Below are 21628 nucleotides of genomic sequence, written 5' to 3'. Positions count from 1 at the left end.
ACTATTCTCAAACAATTATTGTTTTAAATTAGAACTATTCTAAATAAGATTTGTTCAGCAGAAAACTAAACTATTATTCTTACCAAAAACTTATGAAATATATTAAATGAATTATTATTTGTAGGGCTCTTAAAACACACTTCAAAAAATACAAATAAAAACTGAAGTAACAATTCTTTGGCACTTTCTTTCTTTCTTCTTTTAGCTATTTGGCTTCTACACTAATTCTAGAATGGTTCAAAATTCAGTATACATACCATTCTACATGAAAAAGTCATTATTATCCTATAAATAAGATTTCTCAATTGTTGGAAACATCATGACTAGTTTTCGCTTTGTTTATATATTATAGTTTCTCACAGTTCATGACAAAAAAAAATAGTAGGCTGATCTTGGAAATTCCATTGATAGTTCTTATATACCTAAATATAATTGCATTTAAAACATTACACTAGAAAACCATGTTTGAATTATTGTTGTATAAAAGTTCCCCCCTCTTTCCTTGGAATTATAGATACAAGAAGAAGATGCTTGAAACTAATTTTAATCTCATATCATGGTTGCTATCAGCTAAACTTAGGTGCAACCACCAGTTCTAAACCCAATCATTCGTCTAGTACCATCATATACTACTTCCAATGTCTTCTGCTGTGTGTTCCCGTATATCAGCACATCGAAATCGTTAGTGTTTCCTGCAAATGCTAGGCACACTTGCGAGATACTGTTAACGTACAAAATTCCCCTAGCATCAATCGGAACCTCAACACCCTTTTCAAAAAACAAGCTTATCTTAGGTATACTAACTGTAGAATACTTACTAAAGTCATAACATGTGTCCAATATCGAAAGTGGTTTTGCCATTGGATATTGGTTCATTTGTTTTCGAAATGCAGACCTCAGTGCCGAGTAGGCAGTTGGAGGCAACCGTGTAATGACGGTTCCAGAGTCGATGATGGCACCACCAGCCGCTAAAATCGATGCCGAGATTAATAGTTTCTTGCCACCAACACTCATAGCAATAATGGTAATGCCATAAAAGGATTCCCCTCCGGAGATTGTTGATAATGTTGTGAATTTTACAGACTTTGAGAGACCATCATTGCCGAATTTTAGGAAGCCGGTTGAGCTTGGAGATGATGGCAAGCAGTAGGAAAATATTTTCTTGAATTTTATGGCTGTTTGTGATGGAAAAGATAGTTTATTTCGGCCTAGTCCTAGCAAACCGGCAGCACCACCAAAAAGGCCTTGATTGTTTTGGCCACAACCAAATAGAAAGTTGTCAAACACAACGTTTGATGTCAAAGTGAGCTTTTCTTTAGCAAACAATCCAATCGAGAAAGATGAATCTCCATATTGGATGCCATAGACACAAGTTGATGATGAGCAGCCAGGCGAGTTACCTGAAAGGATACAAGCTTGAATTAACATTTCCTTTTCAATTAATTATTACTTGGGTAGGCTTAGACCTTTTAATTTTGACCTAAACTTGAAAATTGATTTCAATCATTTCAAACTTAGACTTGACTTGACTTGACTCGACTCGATATGACAATAGAAAATCAACAACCTAATCTTAATTAACTTGAACCTAAAATGAACTTGTAATTAATTGTGATTCAAAACAACTTGAAAAAGTAAATTTGAAATTATTTGGATTCAAATGACTCGAACCTAAAACTCAATCTTAATTTTTTAAAAATTGAATTAACTTGATCTAAATTGACCCAATCCACCCAATTGACCTAGTGAATCCAAAATTTTGAATATTGTAATTTCCAACAAATTTGCTTTATAGATTAACAATCTAATTTTAATCCCTATACTATATTAAAACTTGAGATTTACTTTTATAATCCCTAAACATTTTAGTCCAAAATTTTAGTCCCTATATTACGTTAAAACTTGAGATTTAACATTTTTTACTTTAATTTGATATTATTTGATTGTTTATTTTTATAATATTATTAGTAGGTTCAAATTTTATAACACTGTTAGCTTCTACTCTTAAAATGATAACATGGAATAATAACTCAAATTTTCATCAAGCTCTATGAACCCAAAATGAACCAAACCCATATGTAAAACTTGAATGACAAAACTTGAAATAATCGAAATTCAAAATGGTTTGATCCGAAAAAACTAATTAGTAAACTTGAACCCAATTTGACCCAAAATTTTTAAAATATAATATGAAAATTAATATTAACTTGACCTAAAACCGATCTGACAATTGTATACAGAACTTATATATTTTCCCAATTTTGTCAAGAAAGTTACCTGTAGCAGAATTCAATGAAGTGCAGGCTGCTGAGGAGCAGGAAACATTGGAATAAGTTGAGGACGAACTGGGTGAAAAAATTGGATCCTGTTGTTTATAGCAAGATCTTAAGCAAGGTTGGCATTGTGTCCATGTGATGTCACTTCCGGTATCGAATATGAGTCTTAAATTCTTCTTTGGGGTGCCAAGACCCATCGTGACTATGTAATTGCCTGACCCTACCACGCTGCCGTCCTTGGCTGGGAGATTGGCGGCAGCATCCTTCTTCATGACATTGACGGAGCCTAGGTTCTTGGCTAGCTTTGAGTGAATTGACTTCACCCTTACTTCGTCTAGGAGAAGGATCTGGACATGTGTGGGAATATTTGCTTTCTCTTCATGGGGTTGTGAGCATGGGCCATGCTTGTGGATGACTTGTAAAGATGACTTTTTGTCCAAACCTGAAATTGGAACCATTGAAGGAGAGTGTCGAATTTGAATTTGAGAAGCTTAATTGATTTTCTGCGACTTATACATTGTCTTTTGAAGTAAACATTTGGATAAAATGGGCTTAAAACAACTAAGTATTGTCATTAATACATGGATTCAAAAGGCTATTTGGTGCATTACATTATATATATACATACATACATTATGTTTGAGCTCTTTTTTGTGTTAAAATTATAAATTTATATTATAACTTTTTTGAGAAAATATTATAATGTTTATCTAATATATATAATTTTGTCCATATGGGATTATAAAGTTATATATACATTTACGAGTTTTATATAAATTTTGGCACATCTGAATCATGTTCTCGTTATTTTTCATTTTGCTTCGTTATTATTGTGATTTAGTTTTAATAATAATTTGTTTGTTTATGTTATATGTAAATTCATAACATGTTTTTGCACAATTTATCATAATGGTTTAATTTAAACAAAAAAAAATTAAACACTCTATCGTGTTCTCGTTATATTTTCATGTGTAAAATATTATTAATTTATATAATTTATGATCTATGGAATAAATTTATATAATTCTTTATATGTTAATAATTCATTTTACATAAATTTTGATATGTTTAATCGCGACAAATACTTTTAATAATTTAATCTTTTGCGATATTTCAATTTCCATAGTTTGAATAAAAATTTTCAAATAATTTAATATTTAATTTTATTTATTTAATAATTGAACCATTACCTATATCATAATAATATTTAATTTTTTAATTTTTTAATTTTTTAATTTTTTTTACAAAACATGGTGAGTGTACATATTCTAATATTATATATAAAATTCATCCCTTTTTCTAAAGGAAATAAAAACAAAAGTTATGTCAGAATAGTCATTTATTAATATCTAATATATGTATCATTATCATTCAAACATGCAGAATCTATCCATTAAACAAGAACCCAAAATTTTCAAGCAATTTATCCTAAACCAATATCTAAGATTTCTTTTAATTAATATGTCGTCTGGCAGTTTATTTGGTGCAAGAGATTCTTATGTTTGAATTTGGCCTCTTTAATCCTTTTATATTTTAATTTAGAATATTTTGATTATCTATTTTTATAATATAATTGGTTAGTTCAAGTAGTTAACTATGTTATCTATTGTAGACAAAATGCTGAATTCAATCTAAAAAAAAAATTCATTCTAACATTTGAAAAGAATCTATGTTAGCATGTAAACTTATCATGGAGGCCCTGTACTAAGAGTCGGATTACATTTTGTCCTACCTACTTAAAAAATAGGTAAAATAGTCTTTGTCTATTAGATCAAAGAGCAATTTGGTCATTCTATTTAAACTTTCTCCATTTTTACTATTAAAAACTAGTCCTTATACATCAACATGAGATACATGTGGCACACCATGTATTACTGTCAGGTTATTTCATAAGCTATCCCAGTTTTTAATAGTACAAGTGGATGAAATTTTTAACAGAAATGACCAATTTCCTCTTTAATTTAACGTACAAGAACTAATTTGCCCATTTTTTCAGTAGAGGAGACAAAATACAATCTGATCCTAGTACATAGTAGACTTGTCCATGGGTCGGGCCACTCGACTCGAAGGCCCACCCGAAAAGTGGAATGTTTGGGCAAAAATATAGGCTTGAAAAAATTAGCTTGAGAAAAAAATAAGTCTTATTTAGAAAACGGGTCGGGCCTCGGGTAAGGTTTTTTTGGCCTGGCCCAACCCGAATTGGAAAAAAAAATTATTTTGCTATTGTTTTTCCACTGTTTTGTTGTCATTTCAGTATTATGTTGTTACTATTTTGTTGTTATTGTTTGACTATTGTATAGCTCTTGTTTTATTGTTAATTTTGCTACTATTTTAAAAACATTTGCTTATTAAGTTGCACCTATCTTAGTGTTATTTAAGTATAAAGATTTTTTTAAATTTATTTTCAATTTGTTGGAAAACATTTATTTTAATGTTTTTAGTGTTTTTCATGTATTATATTTTTTTAAATGAAAATAAAAATTTTAATACGAGCAGGCCGGGTTCAGGTTTTAGCATTTTTATCTGAACCGAACTTGAGCAAAAATTTAAGCTCATTTTTCAAGCCAGGCCTATCAACCAGACTTAGAATTTTGTTAGGGCTTAGTCCAGGCCCGGCCTGGCTAATGAACAACTCTAGTACAGATACCTCCATGGTACTTTTACCATAATAGCATGATGAGTTAAAAAAATATTGTTTTTTAATCCATGTTAGCGTCTTTATTGGAATAGTAAATAATGTTAACTTTTTAGACTAACTAGCAACATCATAAAAATAAAATAATAAAATTGTGTAAAATTTTAAGGACTAAACTCAAATTTTAACATAATTGAGGGACTAAAACCATAATTTAACCAAATAATATTCCTCAATTTCCTTTGTTACCAGCTACGGGTGGCTTGGAAGAACAAAAATTAATAATAAACTATCAATGACCAAACTTCTCTTGTCTCAACTCCAAAAGTATTTCTTTTCTTAGTGTCTCATTACCAAACTATGCTATAATTGCTCTAAAAATATCCTCACCACTGGTTTCTGGTGCATACAATTCAGACACAAAAATCAAGAGGGAAAAAGCCTATAAGACAACCTAGTACTTACGTACCTATATAATATAAATAAGGGTTATATATTATTTGATACTTGAATTTGACTTCAATACTCAATTTGGTATTTGAGTTTAGTTTTACTATTCAATTTTGTACCTAGAGCAAACAACATCATGTGGCCCAATGAATGTTTGACATATGTACCATTGTGAAAAAAAAACATAGGTACTTAATTGGGAAAAAAAACTTAGATACCAAAATGAACATTGAAGCCAAACTTAAATGCTTAATCAAGACAAGAAAAAACTCAAGTACTAATTTGAATATTAAAACCAAATTCCAGTACAAATTGAGAAATTGAACTTAAATATCAAATTAAATATTAAAACGAAATTCAAGTATTTTAATGGTATAAATAATGAATGGATATATCAATATGATAAGGAAAAACCAGAACCCATTGCAGTAAAGCATAATCATTCACAACTAGTAATGGAAACAAAGTTCAAGTTGGAAGAAGAATGAAGAAGCCAAGTTATCACATACATAATAAATGGAAATATCATGACTAAATTTCCTAAGAAAAACGTACATATAACTTATTAATATCAAAACCCATTGTAATAGCATAATCATTCACAAGCAGTAATGGAAACAAAGTTTTGAGTTAGAAGAAAGCAAGGGCGCACACACACATGCATATAGAAGAGAGATCATAATTGACCTTTTGCAGTAGCAGGAGGGGTGCAAACAGAAGAGGGTAAAAGAGAGGCGACATGGATGGTATGACTCTCAGCCTCAGCAGTGGCATACCCTTCTTTCAATGACAACACAATTAGGCATACAAAAACAAGGAGTTTATTAGCAGAGAGGAAGGTTGGGAGAATGGTAATGGCGCCCATGTTATGCTCCACTTTGGTTCTCTCTTCCTTGTCTCTTCTTACAAGCACACCCTCGTATATATATATATATATACAGCAGAGAATTTTTTTAGGAAAAAGAAAACAACTAAAATATGTTCACATGTGACTTTTTAAATTCAACTTATTTGATATTTAACTCTGCTCATAAAAACTTCAATTGAATGGCTTAACTATATTAAATTTGAGCATGGTAGACTATCTTTTAAACCAATAGACAGTACGTTGCCCACCCACAGATTTGTTTTTAACTAAATATTCAATGTTTTTTAAAACTAAGCAAAACTGAATTTAATTAGGGTTTTATTCGATTATGACGTAATATTCCCGCTTTAAAAATATGGGTTAAGTACACTACTTTCTTATGTTCTAAGTAAGATATTAGGTTGGAGTATTATAATTAGAGAAAATAGTATTAAGAGAATTTGTTATTTGTTTAGCTGTTCACTTCAGAATTTAATATAACTACAACAAATTGATAAAAGATAAAAGTGAAAGTATCTTTGAAGCCCTTATATTTATAGAGACTGAATCAAATTAGTCGTTTTTACTATTAAATGAATAAACTCAATCCATGTATTATTTAAAAGAATTAAATAAGATCAAATAATAAAAGAGTTAGCATTTATTATTAAAACAAAAAACAAAAAATATTATTTTTCATTTACAATTCAACTCCAAACAAACTATTTTATTTGCAAAAACATAAAACAACTTTTAAAACAGTAAATGATATTTTAAATAATATTGAAAATTAATTTAACTTAATTATTTATAAAAGTAAAAGGACTTGTGAGCTACATTTACCATTTTGAACATTGGAATTAATTTATGTTTGACTTACAGAACATTGGTTCTTAAAATGAATGGATAATTTTTGTTATTTGCTTGTGATTCCTGTTGGTGTTGGCCATTTGTAATGGAAAACAATTGATTAAATTTTAAAAATTAAATAACTCAAATCAAACTTAAAATAACTCAAAATCCAAAAATTTGAGTGACAAGCTCAAATGATCCCAAAGAAAGAGCATTTGATAGGAAATCAAAATAAAATTATAAAATATTTAGAAGGTTAAAACTAAAACAGCTTAAATTAAATAATTAAATTTTAAAAATGGCCAAAAAAGAAATAAAGAGTGGACCCACAAACCCCACATTTCATCAATTGACATGAAAAATATAAAGGCTGTCTTAAAGAATAGTTGGAAGGAGCTTAAGCTTTGGAATTTTGGGCATAGTTTAATTACTTGTGTTCATTAATGCAGCGTGAGTTGTCCAATTAAGTCCCCTTTTGCCTAACTTGCTTAATTAGCGTTAGGGGTGAGCAAAACTCGATTCGACTCGAAAAAATCAAAAAAAAAATTCGAATTTTGAGTTAAACGAATCTAGTTATTCGAGTTAATCGCGCTATTCGAATCAACTCAAATTTTTTTTTCAAATTTCGAGTTCGAATCAAGTTGAGTTTTCGAATTCGAATAACTCGAATAATTCGAATATCAAACTATAATATTTTACATTTTTACCCCAAACTCCCAAACCTTTTTACTTTTTTCTCAAAACTTTTACTCCTTCCCACTTTCCCCCCAAAACTTTTACTCCCCTCCCCTCCCAACCCCCCAATCTACCCAAAATCCATTTCCCACCAAAATTTTACTTTCCCATTTACTTTTTCTCAAAATTTTACTCCCAAAAACCCTCAAAACCTTTTATTTTCCCCCAAAATTTTTATTCTCTCCCACTTTTCCCCTAAAACTTTTATTCCTTTCTCATCCCACCTCTCATCTACCCCAAACCCTCTCCCTTCCAATTTTTTTAAATATTTTCCCTCCAAAATTTTACTCCCCCCTATTTACTTTCCCGCAAACTTTTATTCCTCAAAACTTTTTATTTTCCCCCTAAACTTTTATTTCTCACCCTTTACTCTCAAATAAAAAATCAAAATTATCCAAAAAAAATCACTAAACATAAATAGTAATAATTTATTTATATATACTATTTATATTATTAAATTAAATTTCACATTTTATATTATTTATATTATTGAATTGTTTAGTCATATTGAATATTTATATTATAATTGAATTATTAATTATGCCATAAAATATTCTTGTTAAAATTTATATTGGTATCAATTTCACATTTTATTTTAAAATAACTTTGATTAAAAAATCATATTTTTACATTTAATATATTTTTTAATTCCAAAATACATAGTGACAAGAATCTGAAGATAATTAAAACAACTAAGCAAGCAAAGAAGCTAACCAGTATATAAAAAATTAATAAATAAATTATGAGGTGATGAAAGTTAATAAAAAATTTGATTAGGGTGGACATATTTTATTACGAAGGGTGACAGTGGTTACAAGGACCCAAAATTATTTTTTAAAATTTAACTCGAACAAATATATTCGATTCGAATTTCATCTCACTCGACTCGATTCGAGAAAACTTCAAATAAAGTTAGGATGATAAAATGATATTCGAAAACTCGATTAACTCGAAAAGTTTCGATTCGATTCGATCGAATGCTCACCCCTAATTAGCACCCATTACTTTGAAAATTATTAAAATCAGTATTGATGGAAGTATATTGGTATTAGTGTGTTATTTTATAATAATTTATTTTAATTAAATATTTTTAAATGTGATTATAAAGTTAAAATAAAAAATAAAAAAATAGCATGCATTGTAGTAATCAAAATTTAGGAGGAGGCAAAAATTAAAATTTATAAGGGATTTGGTTGATCAAAATTCAAGCTTAGCTGCTTTTTGTAGCTTGCCAAAATTAAGGAATGGGTCCAAATTTATATTAATGCTAATCGAAAAGGGCAACTCCCCAAACATGCACCTAACAAATAATTGACTCCACTTAATATACAACACAATGCTTTAATTATTTGTTAATTAAACCCAAGGAAATAATCAAGTAACCAAATCCCGAATTGATTAAGGCCAGGTTAAGATTTTGTTTAAGAGAGTCAAGATAAATTTATAAAAATTTGGAATTAAAACCGATTAAATTAAATTATTAATTCTTCAAAAAGGGTTAAAAATCAAAAACTAAAAAACTTAAATTGAATGTTTTAATTTTTATGAAGAGAGAAAAAAAAATATTTCGTGGGTCAAGATCTCTTCCTTCGTTTGTGATTGAAAAAAAAACATGTAATTCAAATTATCAATTGAGTTTTTAGACTTCACAAATAAACAGAGTTAGAAGTTGATAAGTGTCTTAAATGAATATGATAAAATATTTTTAAAAAGACACACATCTTAATTTTTTATATTAATATACTAAATATTTCCATTAAAATAATTTAAAATTCAAAATAATGATATCTGAATGAATCCAAATGAAAATATATCTTTTGATTCATTCAATAGATTTTGGTAAATACCAAACCAGAAGTTTGTTAAATATTCATTCTTGAATTAAATAAAAAATAATCACTCTCTCTAATGTCATATTTTTTATATAGATTTTTTGAATTATTTTCAATATAAAATATCTATAATTATAAATTAAATAAAAATAAAATTCTATTTAATTCAATTAATCGTAATTTTTTAATTATATTCTAAAAACCATCCAAACAATGCGATTAATTCTTTTTCTTAACCCTACTTCAAGGTTGTGCAGGTCATTTTATGTGCAAACGAAAGACATGGAAGAGTAGGGTCCTCAATTTAGTTTGGAAGAATGGCTGCTAATCCTTGTCCTACTTCAAAGGCCATAGTATAAAGTAAGAGTGGGCAATGCATTAGCAAAATTAGAATCTTTTGGCAGAGACTGAGTTTGATCTTTTAAGTATCAACCCTTTTTTTCTTTTAAGCCAATCAAATATCGTTTTAGTGGATGGTGGTGGCGATGGTGATGATGGTGGGTAAGTGCTGAAATCTCTCTCACAGCTACCACAGCCATAGAAAACGAGAGGTGGATGGGTTCACGATTTATCATCATCATTATCATGTAATTCTTCAACTTTATATATATATATATCTACAGTACTTTTTTGTAGAAGTAATTTTAAAAATTTGTGATGTGGTTATTAAAAAATAATTTGTTATATGTTTTTTTAATATTTACATTTTAAAATATTTAATTATATTTTTATAAAACATTTGTCCACTCTTATTAATATACCAAATATTATTTCATATACATAAAGAGTTGAAAATATTTAACAGATCTCTTTATTACAAGAGCTTTACTAAATTAGTATAACTATTATTAAATAAATTAATTTAATCGAGTTTTAGAAAAATGTCATTAAAGTTAATTATAATTTAAACTTTTATTACTCTATAAATGATATTTTATTTTGAGTTAAAAGTTGGAGATAGGAAGAAGTAGAAGCGTAGGTTGAATTCATGATATATAGTTGAAACCACTAATCAAATAATTGCAATTTAGATAATTTATAGGTTCCATGCCATTGGATTGGCTAATGAAATGCAAAGCAAAGACAAAAATATTGATTCTCATTATCTTTCAAACTTTATATCAAATTATAGGCTTAAGTGGTTCAGGCACATTCCCATCACCGGGAAATAATTGAAAAAACGAACAAATTTATTCAAACCATCAATTAGATTTTGATTTTTAGTCTATTTAATTCGGTGTAATTTTAACAATTACCTAATTATATTCAATTCAATTCAGTTCTCAATTATGATTATCTAAGTCGAATTTTATTTTTATTTAAATAAGCAAAAACAAAAACTTTGGAATATTATATGAAATATTTTCTCTTTATAAAAAAAAAATTTAGAACCAATCTAAATCGGTTAAATTTGATTCGGTTACCCTTGATTCACATTCCAATTTAAACCTTACATTTCTTTTTCATTGATAATATCATTCCATCATAGAATCCTCCAAGTCCACATAAGTTCCTCATGTTCTGACGAAAAAGAAAAACAGTTTGATTTGAAGTATTTGTCTATTTCTACTCGGTGTGAAACCGTGGCAGAATACGTTCAAGATTTCCGTCTCCAATCCTTCCCGGCTAAACCAAAATGTGAAAGCGTTGAATTTGCGAAGACTTGAATCCCTACATCATCCCAACTATAGAAACACTTGTGCTTTTAAGAATTATTTTTTCACCATAGTTTAGTCAAAAAGATAGCAATAAATTAATTTTAATTAGCAATAATTAATCACTACCATAACTTATTTTTAACACAAAAAATATTTTAATTTATTTTGAAAAAAATTTTACTCATCTTTCTGATTTCATATTTAAGTTTAAAATTGTACTAATTATTCTTTATTTTATGTCTAATTATTTTAGCACATGTATTAAATATTCTCTTTATTACATAGCATCAATTTTTTTAGCATAGTTTAAGATTTTAGCAAGTTTATATAAAAATACAACAAACCTCTACATCTCTTAATCATGCCATGCAACATTGCAGCTAACATGGTTCATCAAATTTTAAGAGGGAAGGGGGGGCGGGGGGAATGAAAATCTATAGTGGTCTTCCTCTTCTACATCTCCAAAAGACATAGGTATAAACATCCAAATTCTTTCTACCTATCTTTGCAACTTCCCCTCACTGGCACCAGAAATTTGTCTGAGAATCAGACGCACGAAGACGATATTACAGAGGAATACCCCCACCTGAATATTCAACCTCCTGCAAATTTGATCAATTTAAAGCTAGAGTTAGTAGAAGGCTCCATATAACACCATAGACAAAGGCAGAGCATTAGTTACTCTAAGTCTAACCATTTGATAACAATGACAGCCAAATATGTTTAACAAGTATGAATAAATTTGTTGAGACAATTCAAATAGATTTTAAATAGCCATTAGCAAGTAACTCCCTCCCCACTTTAAATCAAATCCACGACAAAATATTCCCAGAAAATATCAAACATCATCAGCCGTTACTTTTGATGTGACGTAGCTTTCACTAATCCTGCCTCCTCCCTTTAAATTTTCAGTTAAAAATTTAATTGCTGGATTTTGCCAAGTTCTTGGAACAAGATCTGAAAATTAAGTTTGCAAGAAGCAAAAAGGAAGAAGGGATAAACCTGAGCTGGGGACAAGGATGACACCCAGTCGGATGCATGTGTAGGAAGGAGTCCCAATGTATTAAGCTGCCAAAACATAAGAAACAAAGTAAGAAAATGCAAAGGGTTAGAAAACACAGGTTTTGAAAATTCCACTAAGAAGATGCAAAGGTAAATGCAGCTCACCTTCCAAACACCAAGTGCTAAACCACCCAAATTAAGAGCAATGAAAAGCAACTTAGGTCCAAGAAGATCTACTTTATTGTCTTTATACGGTTCAAAAACTGCAAAATCAAAATGAAATTTGGATGAATCAAACTAGAAATAGAAATTGCACAACCATAACATCTGAAGAACAGAAAATCTAGCCTTTCGTGGCACTTGGTGGGCTGGAGGTTGCTTGTGTATTGTATACACTTTACAAGAGGGAAATCAGCTACTATGTCTACCGATAAAAAGGAGAGATATAGCAGTAAACTGGATAGGTTTCTTCAGAATACTTAAGTGGCAATCATTAGTAACCTCGCGGTTATAAGGGTTTAACATTTCATTCTTGGATAGGATAACTTGCCCCTCTTAATCTTTCCTCTTATGACTGTTTCACTACTTTTATGAGTACAAGGTAGAACAAGTAATAAAGAACAAAGGGTAAAGACATCCCTAACTAACAATACAGCATAAGAGAAAAATAAAAATCATAGCTTAGCTTACCCTTCCCAACCCCTTGAAGAGCACTAATAGGTTGCCAAAGTGCTGAAAAAGTGATACCAATGCTGAAGAGATGCACTGTACTGCCAGCCATCCACATCATGAAGCCCATCATTAGCAAATTCTTGAAAGGTGCTTGTGCAACTTCCCATGCTTTCTGTTCAAAAGTAATAGAAATATAATCTTAAATCAGTTATATTTTTCCATATTGTGCCTCTGCTTTTACCTTGAAAACCTAATTGCAAAAAAGGAACTCTTACCTAAATGACCACCTAGACCAGTAAAAAACTTCATTGATATAGTTCAATGTTGCCATCAAATACTACGTCCATCTACTGAATCAATCAATCACTAGACCTCAACCATGCAACAAGAAAAGAAATCTCTGCTTCCCCTTTACCTTTTTCTTTTAAACACCAACTCAATGTACTATGAAACACCTACTGAACTTACAATTGATTTAAGGTCATAGTTATAGTAAACTAAGAACCTCGACAATCCATGCATCATTAAATAGCCAGTGGCTGCTGCTTTGCCACAATACAGACCTTAGTACGTAATTTCTAAATAGAAGTGGCACCAGACAAATGTTGTAAACATTTTCTCAGATGCTGGAACTCAATCCTATAGATCCATTAAATTTACTTAATGATGGTTTGTGACTACAGTTTTGCAGTTGAATTGATCCATAAGTTTTCATCACAAACACTTAAATCCCTAACAGTTGAATACTTCAAATCTTTAAGATGCAAAACGAAACCAACTCAAATCGTTAATTAAGCATCTCCTTACTGTTCTTCGATACTAAGTAAACTACAGAGAGAGAAAAAAAGTACCTGAGCTTTCCAATTGGCTTCAGCATCCTTCTTTTGGCGACTCACAGCCGAATCGTCCTGTCAAAAATACAAAGGTGAAGTTGAAACCCTATCATAATAACAAAATTGAAAGCGAGTTGTTCATTTGAGATGAGAAAAGGCAAAAAGGGGAACCTGATCGACGGAAGCACGAGTGAAGCCGGGGGGATCGGGGATGTCACGCGATGAAGGAGCGGTGGAATTATCAGAGAAATCGACGGCCCATCTTCGGCCGGCACCCATTACTCCTTTTCCCTTCTCCATTGTCCTTTTGCTTCTGATTAATTTCCTTTCACTAAAATATATTAGAGCTCTTCATGGATCCGATACCCATCTATATCCGAACATTCAAGGTGTAAGGTTACGATTGGATCGCTATAACGGAGTACGGTTCTAATTGAATATAGCAATAATATATTAGAGTTGCAATGAAATAAACCCCTAACCAATAATTCAATTATTTGGTTAAATAAAATGGAATAAAACTCTAATAATATTGTTGTGTTTGGTTGAATACAATAAATATTGTAATAATATAAGTAAACTGTCTTAAATGACCAAAGTACCCTTAACAAAATTTTTTTAGGTAGATCTGTTATTCTTATTAAATTTTAATAAAATTATTGTTAAATATATTTTATTAAAAATAATAATAAATAATTTAATCATATTTTAACATAATTATTAAATACAATTTAATAAAATAATATATAATTTAACAATATTCTTAATATAATTATTATATGAATTAAAAAAATCATAATATATAATATTATAAAAATAATATATAACCTACTTTATTATTTTTAAACTGCAATACATATTTAATTTGCTAAAATATCATTAGTGGAACAAATAATTTAATTATTCTACAATAAAAAACAAAATATTAGAAGTTATAAATAGCTTGAGAATTATATTTCACATCCAAACATAATATTCATATATTAACAAAAAGTTACATGATTTCATTAGCTTATATATCATAATCCATATGTTAAATTTTACAACATCAAAAAGTTACAACATTTTAATGACATTCTATCATGTCATTATACCATCCAAATATTACAAACACAAAAAGTTACCGAAATACCATCAACACAACCATGATTTTTAATGGTCAGCAAGAAATCTTTTGACCCATTCCAATCACACAGAAGAAGGTAAACTAAAGAAAATGAACATTTGCGTTGGATGGTCTGGAATTTTGCTCAACTTGCGATAGCGCTCATCCTCAGTTAAACCTTCTACTTCACTTAACGTTGGATATAATTTTAGAGCACTTTCTTGAATGGTCATTTTTTACTTTTGTTGAATTAGCACTTCGGAGGCAAAACTCCTACTGATTTCAAGGCCAATGGTTCATATGTTTTTCGCCAATAAAGTGGCAGCATCAGTAAATGAAGTAGAAGAAATATGATAACTTGCATTAAAAATCTTTTTTCTCTTCTTTGAAAATGTGGAATCACCTTGGTTTCTAGGTTGTTGCAGTTGTGTAGCTGAAAGATCCATGTCATCCAAAGAAACATTAGCTTCGCATCCATGGAAATCATTTCTTTCTTCATGAGTATTTGTAGTAGCTACATCCTCAATATCTATTTCTTCAATAATATCAGCGCCTGTTTGAGCATCTTTCCCAGTGGCTCGATCTTTTGCGTAGATGGCAGTAAATTTGTCATAATAAGGGAAACTACGATGTTTGAATTGACCGGCTTCTTAATGACTCTATAAAGAATGACGAATCCATATTAGATATAAGTTTGGTCAAAATAAGATAATAAAGACTTGAAATAATTCTTACATTTATATATGAATTCCACACAGCATATTCAGCAATAACAAGCTGCCTATGCTCGTCCCAACCAAAACCGCTATTGTTTTTTCCACTAAGCATGTCATAAATGATTGCCCAATCCCTTTTCAATGTCCTAATCCTCGATTCAAGATTAAGTTTAACCTTCAAAATAGCATGGGGTAAAACTTTTTCTAACATTTTTCCAGCTCATTTAAATAATCGGCTTTGAATCTCGTATTTGCATTAAAGGTTCCAACATTGTGCAAGTCAACCAAATAGGAAACCAACGAATCATCTTCTTCTGAAACCCATTTCCTTTTGGTTCTTCAAGAATTTTGAGAATAAACACTTGATTGTGAAAAACCTGACATAACTATCTTAAGAAAAACGCAAATTAAAATTAAGTTCAATATTATGAATCAAAAAGTCAACACTTTATAAAATTATAACACATGATGAATAAAAAGAAAATAAATTATAATTCAACAAGTCTTGTACAATGCAAAAAACAATTCAAACACCACCAAAGTTTCATAAACTAGATACATGAAATAACATAAACAAATTAACGTTTACTATTTTACCCTAAACCTAACTAATTTCTAGATGTTTGCCATTTATCAAACATTTGATTGGTTAGTTTCATCCTCCAAGTAGCCCATGCATCCGATGGATGAATATTTACGATATTCGGTTCATCGTCATTTATCATATTACTAGGTAATCTTTCTCCCAACTCCGCGTCAATAGGATCAAGACTTATATAGGTTTGAATAAAATTATGGAGAAAACAACATGCAATAATGATTCTATTGTGCACCCTCACAGGATAGAATGATGGACTTCTAAGTATTCCCCATCTAAGTTTTAATAACCCAAAGCATCTTTCAATAACATTACTCGCTGAAGCATGTTCAATATTGAAAAATTCTTCTGGAGTACTTGGCTAGTAACCTTAACGCTACTCATTCAAATGATATCTTTTTCCTCTAAAAGGCGCAAGAAATCCCTCACAATTTGTGTATGCAACATCAACTAGGTAATAACAACCTATAAAATAACTATTTATCATGGTTAATTTCCCCAAAAAGTATGATCTTAAAAATTAATTCAAATTCCTCTAATTTTGCACTTTACCATGAGGAACTTTTAGTCCATGTCTCCTACTAATAGCATCTTGAAAAACCCATCCATCAGTAACAGAACCTTCCTAACTAGGAAGAACATAAACAAAATGCATATCTGGTGTACAAACACCTAACATATTTGTTGAGATATCACATTTTCACATTCGATATCTACGTTTATCAATTGTTGAAACCCTAATCTTGATATGGGTTTCATCTAAAGCACTTAAGCAATCTACATCACATGTATAAAACCTCAGGTTAGGATACTATATTTAAATCTAAATCAACTAAATTATGTACAAGCTATATATGAAACTCAATCCAATACATTGAACCATTTCCACCTTAGGCCTGTAGAATTAGCTGTAATTGGCTCTCCTTTTTTAAATAACACATCTTGTAAGCGTATGACAACATTTAAAACATTGTGAAATGATTTGCTAACGGTTTCCCCGAACCTATTAAAGTGATACTTGATAACTCGATTTTTAATGTGATGAGAAATGATATGTAAAAACATTTTCACTTGCTCATTAACAAGTATGCTCATTGACGACTTCAATCCACCTAAAGTTTGTAACATCTCACATAGTTTAAAAAAGGTGATTCTATTCATCCTCACTTGTTCAATACAGGTCTCATCACTAGCATTGTAACACCCTCAAAATCCCTTATATATTTATTTTTGTATGTTTGTGACACAAATATCTGTCAGATTTAGTGGTTAAGTGTTCTGGGTGTGTGTGAGAGGTCCCAAGTTCAAGCCTTAGCTTGGGCAAATTGTTGTTTTTAAATGACTAAACCCCTATCTCTAATCAGTAGGCTTATAAATAAATGTTGATAAAATATGTCAGAATGGGCCTGCTGGTCTAGTGGTTAAGTGGAGTGTAAATATGCTGGAGGTCTTGTGTTCGAATCTTTGCATGATCAAGGGGGTTTATTTTTACTGCTTGTGCCGTATGAGTGTTATAATTTGACAGAAATTTTGAGTATTTGAGGAGTGTGGGGAGGTTGTGGCCGATTTTTAGGAGGATAATGAGAGAGATTTCGAGAATTGTGGGATTGGTAGAGGAAAATAAAGAATTTGAGGTGTGGTGGGAAGTGGACGATTTGTGGAGGCATAGTAGGAGAGTTTTGAAGAGTGGATCAAGGGAGGTGACTAGTAGTGGTGCCAAAACTGATTTCTTTCCCAAAATTTCAGCTTTAGCTTTTGTTTCCTCTCAATTTTCTATCAATTGTTCTCCTTCCTCTGCCAAATATTGCTAGTGAATTTATTATACTTATTTTTATTTTTTTCTTCTTTTCTATTTTGTACACTTTTCTACCCATTTTTTCTTTCTTCTTTTTCTTGCGGTCACATTCTTTTTGTTCCTGTTGGTTGCTACCGAATTGTTGATCCTTAGGCTGTTTCTTTTTCTTTTCGTCCTCCTTCATATTGTCGATTCTTGTCTTCTCCACTTTGTCATTCTATTTTTCTATTGTTGATTGTTCTCGTGGTTTGGTTCTCGTTGCTATTCTGGTAAGTAAAACTTTGACACCTTGTTTTGTGCCTAATTTAAATGCTGATTGGATGTTGCTATCATTTTGACAGCAATGAATCATTTTGATTGAGGTTCTTCTTCTGTGGAGTGTTAGTGTATTCGTTCAGAGTTTCAAGGTAGGTATTGTGCATTTGAAATGGAAGTATATTTAATTTGGGGTTATTGTGCTTTCATGAGTTGAGACTAACATTAAAGTGAATGATCAATTTTAGGAACTACTAAGCTCGGAAGTACTTTTAAGTGACAAACGAACCAGGTGTGTAAACACAACTCTGAAAACGAAAATCAGCGAAAAGTTAAAAAATGTGATTGTCGACGCCACACGGGCATCCAGTTGCCCGTGTGGTAGGCCGTGTTGTAGGTAGTGTGGTAGGCCACACAGTGGTGGCTCATTGTTAAGGAGGGCATTCAGCTCGATCGACTGACCTGGGAGTTCTTTAAAATCGCCTTCCAGGGGTAGCATGTTGGGGCCAGTTATGTGGATGCCCGTAGGAGGGAGTCCCTAAATCTGACTTAGGGAGTTAGATTAGTGGTCGAGTATGAGGCTGAGTTTTTACGGCTGAGCCGCTATGTGCGTGGTATGGTGGTGACTGAGTAGGAGCTATGTGTCCGCTTCGAGGATGACCTCAGAGATAATTTGAGGGTTATGATAGCTCCACAGAGGAAGCGAGATTTTGCTGTACTGGTTGATAAGGTAAAGATCGCCAAGAAAGTGAAGTGCACTGAATGCCAGAACCGTCACAGAGAGAGGTAGGAATAAGAGGGATTCGGAGCCCTCGAGTTCCGTTCAGAGGTCTAAGAAAAAGGCCAAAGTTGATGGGCCAATTAGAGTTGGGCCTTCCATTGCTGCTACTAGGCAGCCGCTGTGTACTGACTATAGTAGACGCCATCAGGGCGAGTGGTGGAAAGGAACTGAGGCTTGTTTAAGGTACGGTTCATTAGAGCACCGTATTAAAGAGTGTCCGCGGAGGTCTAATCTGATGCAAGCTTCAGGTACCGATACTGCACCACCACCGAGAGCAACTCAGTGGCCACCAAGAGGCTATGGTCAGGCCAGAGGTGGTAATACGTTAGGCCGTGGTCAGGGAGCATCGGATAGAGGTGCTGGTCATACTGAGGCGAGGCAGTCGACTCTAGTTTATGTTGTACGTCGTCGAGAGGATGGAGATGCTCCGGACGTTATCACGAGTATGTTCTTTATTTATAATGTACCTTATACTGCACTGAAGATATAGGATCCACTCACTCCTATATAGCTTGTACTGTGTCCGAGAACTTGGGTATCTTGGTTGGAAGCACTGTGAGTGAGGTGACTGTACTGAGTCCGCTAGGACAATCTATAAGGGTAAATAAACTGTTTAGAGACGTCCCTTTAGAGGTGCAAGGGGTAACCTTTCGGGCTGATCTGATAGAGCTCCCATTTGGGGAGTCCGATTTAATACTGAGGATGGATTGGTTGGTCGAACACTGAGTGAGTTTGGACTGTGCCACAAAAAGGGTTGTACTGAGAACTGAGGAGGACAGCGAGGTGATCATAATTGGGGAACATTGTAACTACGTATCGAATATGATTTCTGTATTGACGGCTGAGAAGTTGATTCGTAAGGGATGTGAGGCGTATCTAGCTTACGTTAATATTTCAGATTCTAGGGATTCTTCGGTTAAAGATATCAGGACGGTTAAGGACTTTTCGGACGTTTTTCCTGAAGAGCTACCTGGGTTACCTCCGAATCATGAAGTACAATTTGGGATTGAGCTCCTTCCTAGTATAACTCTGTGTCCATCGCCCCTTACAAAATGGCACCAAAAGAACTTGTGGAGTTTAAGGCTCAGATTCAAGAGTTACTAGATCGTGGGTTCATCCGCCCTAGTGTGTCTCTATGGGGAGTACCGGTTCTGTTTGTGAAAAAAAAGATGGATCCATGCATATGTGTATTGATTACCGGTAACTGACCAAGTTGACCATAAAGAATAAGTACCTCTTATCGAGGATAGATGATATGTTTGATAAGTTCTGAGGTGTTTCGATTTTCTCAAAGATTGATCTTCGATCGAGATATCATCATTTGAGGGTTAAGGAGACTGATATGCACAAGACAGCATTTAGGACTCGATACAGTCATTATGAGTTCCTAGTGATTGCATTTGGACTGACGAATGCACCAAAAACTTTCATGGATTTGATGAACCGAATGTTCTAGCCCTGTCTGGATCGGTTCATGGTAGTTTTTATTGAAGACATACTGGTGTACTCGAAGACTGAGGATGAGCACGATGAACACCTCAGAGTGGTTCTGCAGATTTTAAGAGAGAAACAACTGTACGCCAAGTTCAATAAATGTGAGTTCTGGTTACAGGAAGTAACATTTTTGGGCCATGTGGTTTTTGCTGAGGAGATTAGGGTCAATCCTCGAAAAATTGAGGCAGAGTTGGATTAGAAACAACCTAAGATTGTATCTGAGATTCGTAGTTTTCTGGGGCTGGCAGGGTATTATCGACGATTTGTAGAGGGTTTTTCACTGATTGCAACACCCTTGACTAAGCTGCTACGTAAGGGTGTGCTGTTTAATTGGACTGATGCGTAGCAAGAGAGCTTTGTGAAGCTCAAAACTGTATTGATTGATGCCCCTGTTTTGATACAGCCAAAGTTTGGAAAAGAGTTTACTGTCTACAGTGATGCATCACATGTCGGTTTGGGATGTGTGTTGATACAAGAGGGTAAGGTGGTAGCGTATGAGTCTCGTCAGCTTAAGACTCATGAGGCGAATTATCTGATACATGACTTAGAGTTGGCCGCAGTGGTGTTCGCATTGAAAATCTGGAGGCATTACCTATATGGTGAAAAGTGTATCATCTACATGGATCACAAGAGCCTCAAGTATCTCCTCACTCAGAAGGAGCTAAATATTAGACAGCGTAGATAGATTGAGCTGCTTAAGGATTACGACTGTACGATTGAATACCACCCTGATAAGGCTAATGTGGTGGTCGACGTACTAAGTCGTAGGGCTGTGACTGATTTGAGAGGGTTGTTTTCTCGCCTCAGTTTATTTGATGATGGTAGTTTGTTGGTCGAACTTCAATTTAAACCGATGTAGATAAAGCAAATTAAAGATAAACAGTTAGAGGACGAGTCTTTGGGTCTTCACTTCTGACAAATTGAGAGTGGGAATACTGTGGATTTTAGACTGAATAGCGAAAGGGTACTCTATTTTTGTGGGAGAATTTGTGTACCGAAAGATACAGAATTGAGGCAGTCTATTCTAAGAGAGACGCATAGTAGCCCTTACGCTATACATCTGGGGGGTAATAAGATGTAACTTGACCTTCG

The 21628-nt window shown here is 32.3% G+C and overlaps 2 protein-coding genes across 2 annotated transcripts; both read right to left on the bottom strand.

Moving 5' to 3' along the window:
• Positions 1-392: 392 nt before the first annotated feature.
• LOC107901649 (aspartyl protease family protein At5g10770) lies at positions 393-6416 on the bottom strand. Its single transcript, XM_016827726.2, has 3 exons — positions 6049-6416; positions 2278-2718; positions 393-1400 (listed from the first exon to the last, which is right to left on the bottom strand). Exons 1-3 carry the CDS (start codon positions 6224-6226, stop codon positions 577-579), a joined length of 1443 nt encoding a protein of 480 aa, XP_016683215.1. The 5' UTR covers positions 6227-6416; the 3' UTR covers positions 393-576.
• A 5128-nt stretch (positions 6417-11544) lies between these two features.
• LOC107901650 (ER membrane protein complex subunit 4) lies at positions 11545-14280 on the bottom strand. The gene is made up of 6 exons (XM_016827727.2): positions 13964-14280; positions 13811-13867; positions 12978-13131; positions 12453-12550; positions 12288-12353; positions 11545-11887 (listed from the first exon to the last, which is right to left on the bottom strand). The coding sequence occupies exons 1-6, from the start codon at positions 14090-14092 to the stop codon at positions 11852-11854; spliced, it is 540 nt and encodes a 179-aa protein (XP_016683216.1). The 5' UTR covers positions 14093-14280; the 3' UTR covers positions 11545-11851.
• Between the last annotated feature and the right edge of the window lie 7348 nt (positions 14281-21628).

Source organism: Gossypium hirsutum, chromosome D06, assembly GCF_007990345.1.
Source record: "Gossypium hirsutum isolate 1008001.06 chromosome D06, Gossypium_hirsutum_v2.1, whole genome shotgun sequence".
In the NCBI taxonomy this organism is placed as follows: Eukaryota; Viridiplantae; Streptophyta; class Magnoliopsida; order Malvales; family Malvaceae; genus Gossypium; species Gossypium hirsutum.
The sequence above is the reverse complement of the archived record's forward strand: the minus strand, read 5'-3'. Positions and strand labels throughout refer to the sequence as shown.

Excerpts from the sequence above, each read along its gene's own strand:
- LOC107901649 (XM_016827726.2), bottom strand. The coding sequence starts at position 6,226 with ATGGGCGCCATTACCATTCTCCCAACCTTCCTCTCTGCTAATAAACTC. Across the intron at positions 2,719-6,048 it reads CCCTCCTGCTACTGCAAAAG|GTTTGGACAAAAAGTCATCT; the intron begins GTCAATTATGAT and ends TTCCAATTTCAG. Across the intron at positions 1,401-2,277 it reads TTCATTGAATTCTGCTACAG|GTAACTCGCCTGGCTGCTCA; the intron begins GTAACTTTCTTG and ends GTATCCTTTCAG.
- LOC107901650 (XM_016827727.2), bottom strand. The coding sequence starts at position 14,092 with ATGGAGAAGGGAAAAGGAGTAATGGGTGCCGGCCGAAGATGGGCCGTC. Across the intron at positions 13,868-13,963 it reads CTCGTGCTTCCGTCGATCAG|GACGATTCGGCTGTGAGTCG; the intron begins GTTCCCCTTTTT and ends TATTTTTGACAG. Across the intron at positions 12,551-12,977 it reads TCTTCAAGGGGTTGGGAAGG|TTTTTGAACCGTATAAAGAC; the intron begins GTAAGCTAAGCT and ends TTGATTTTGCAG.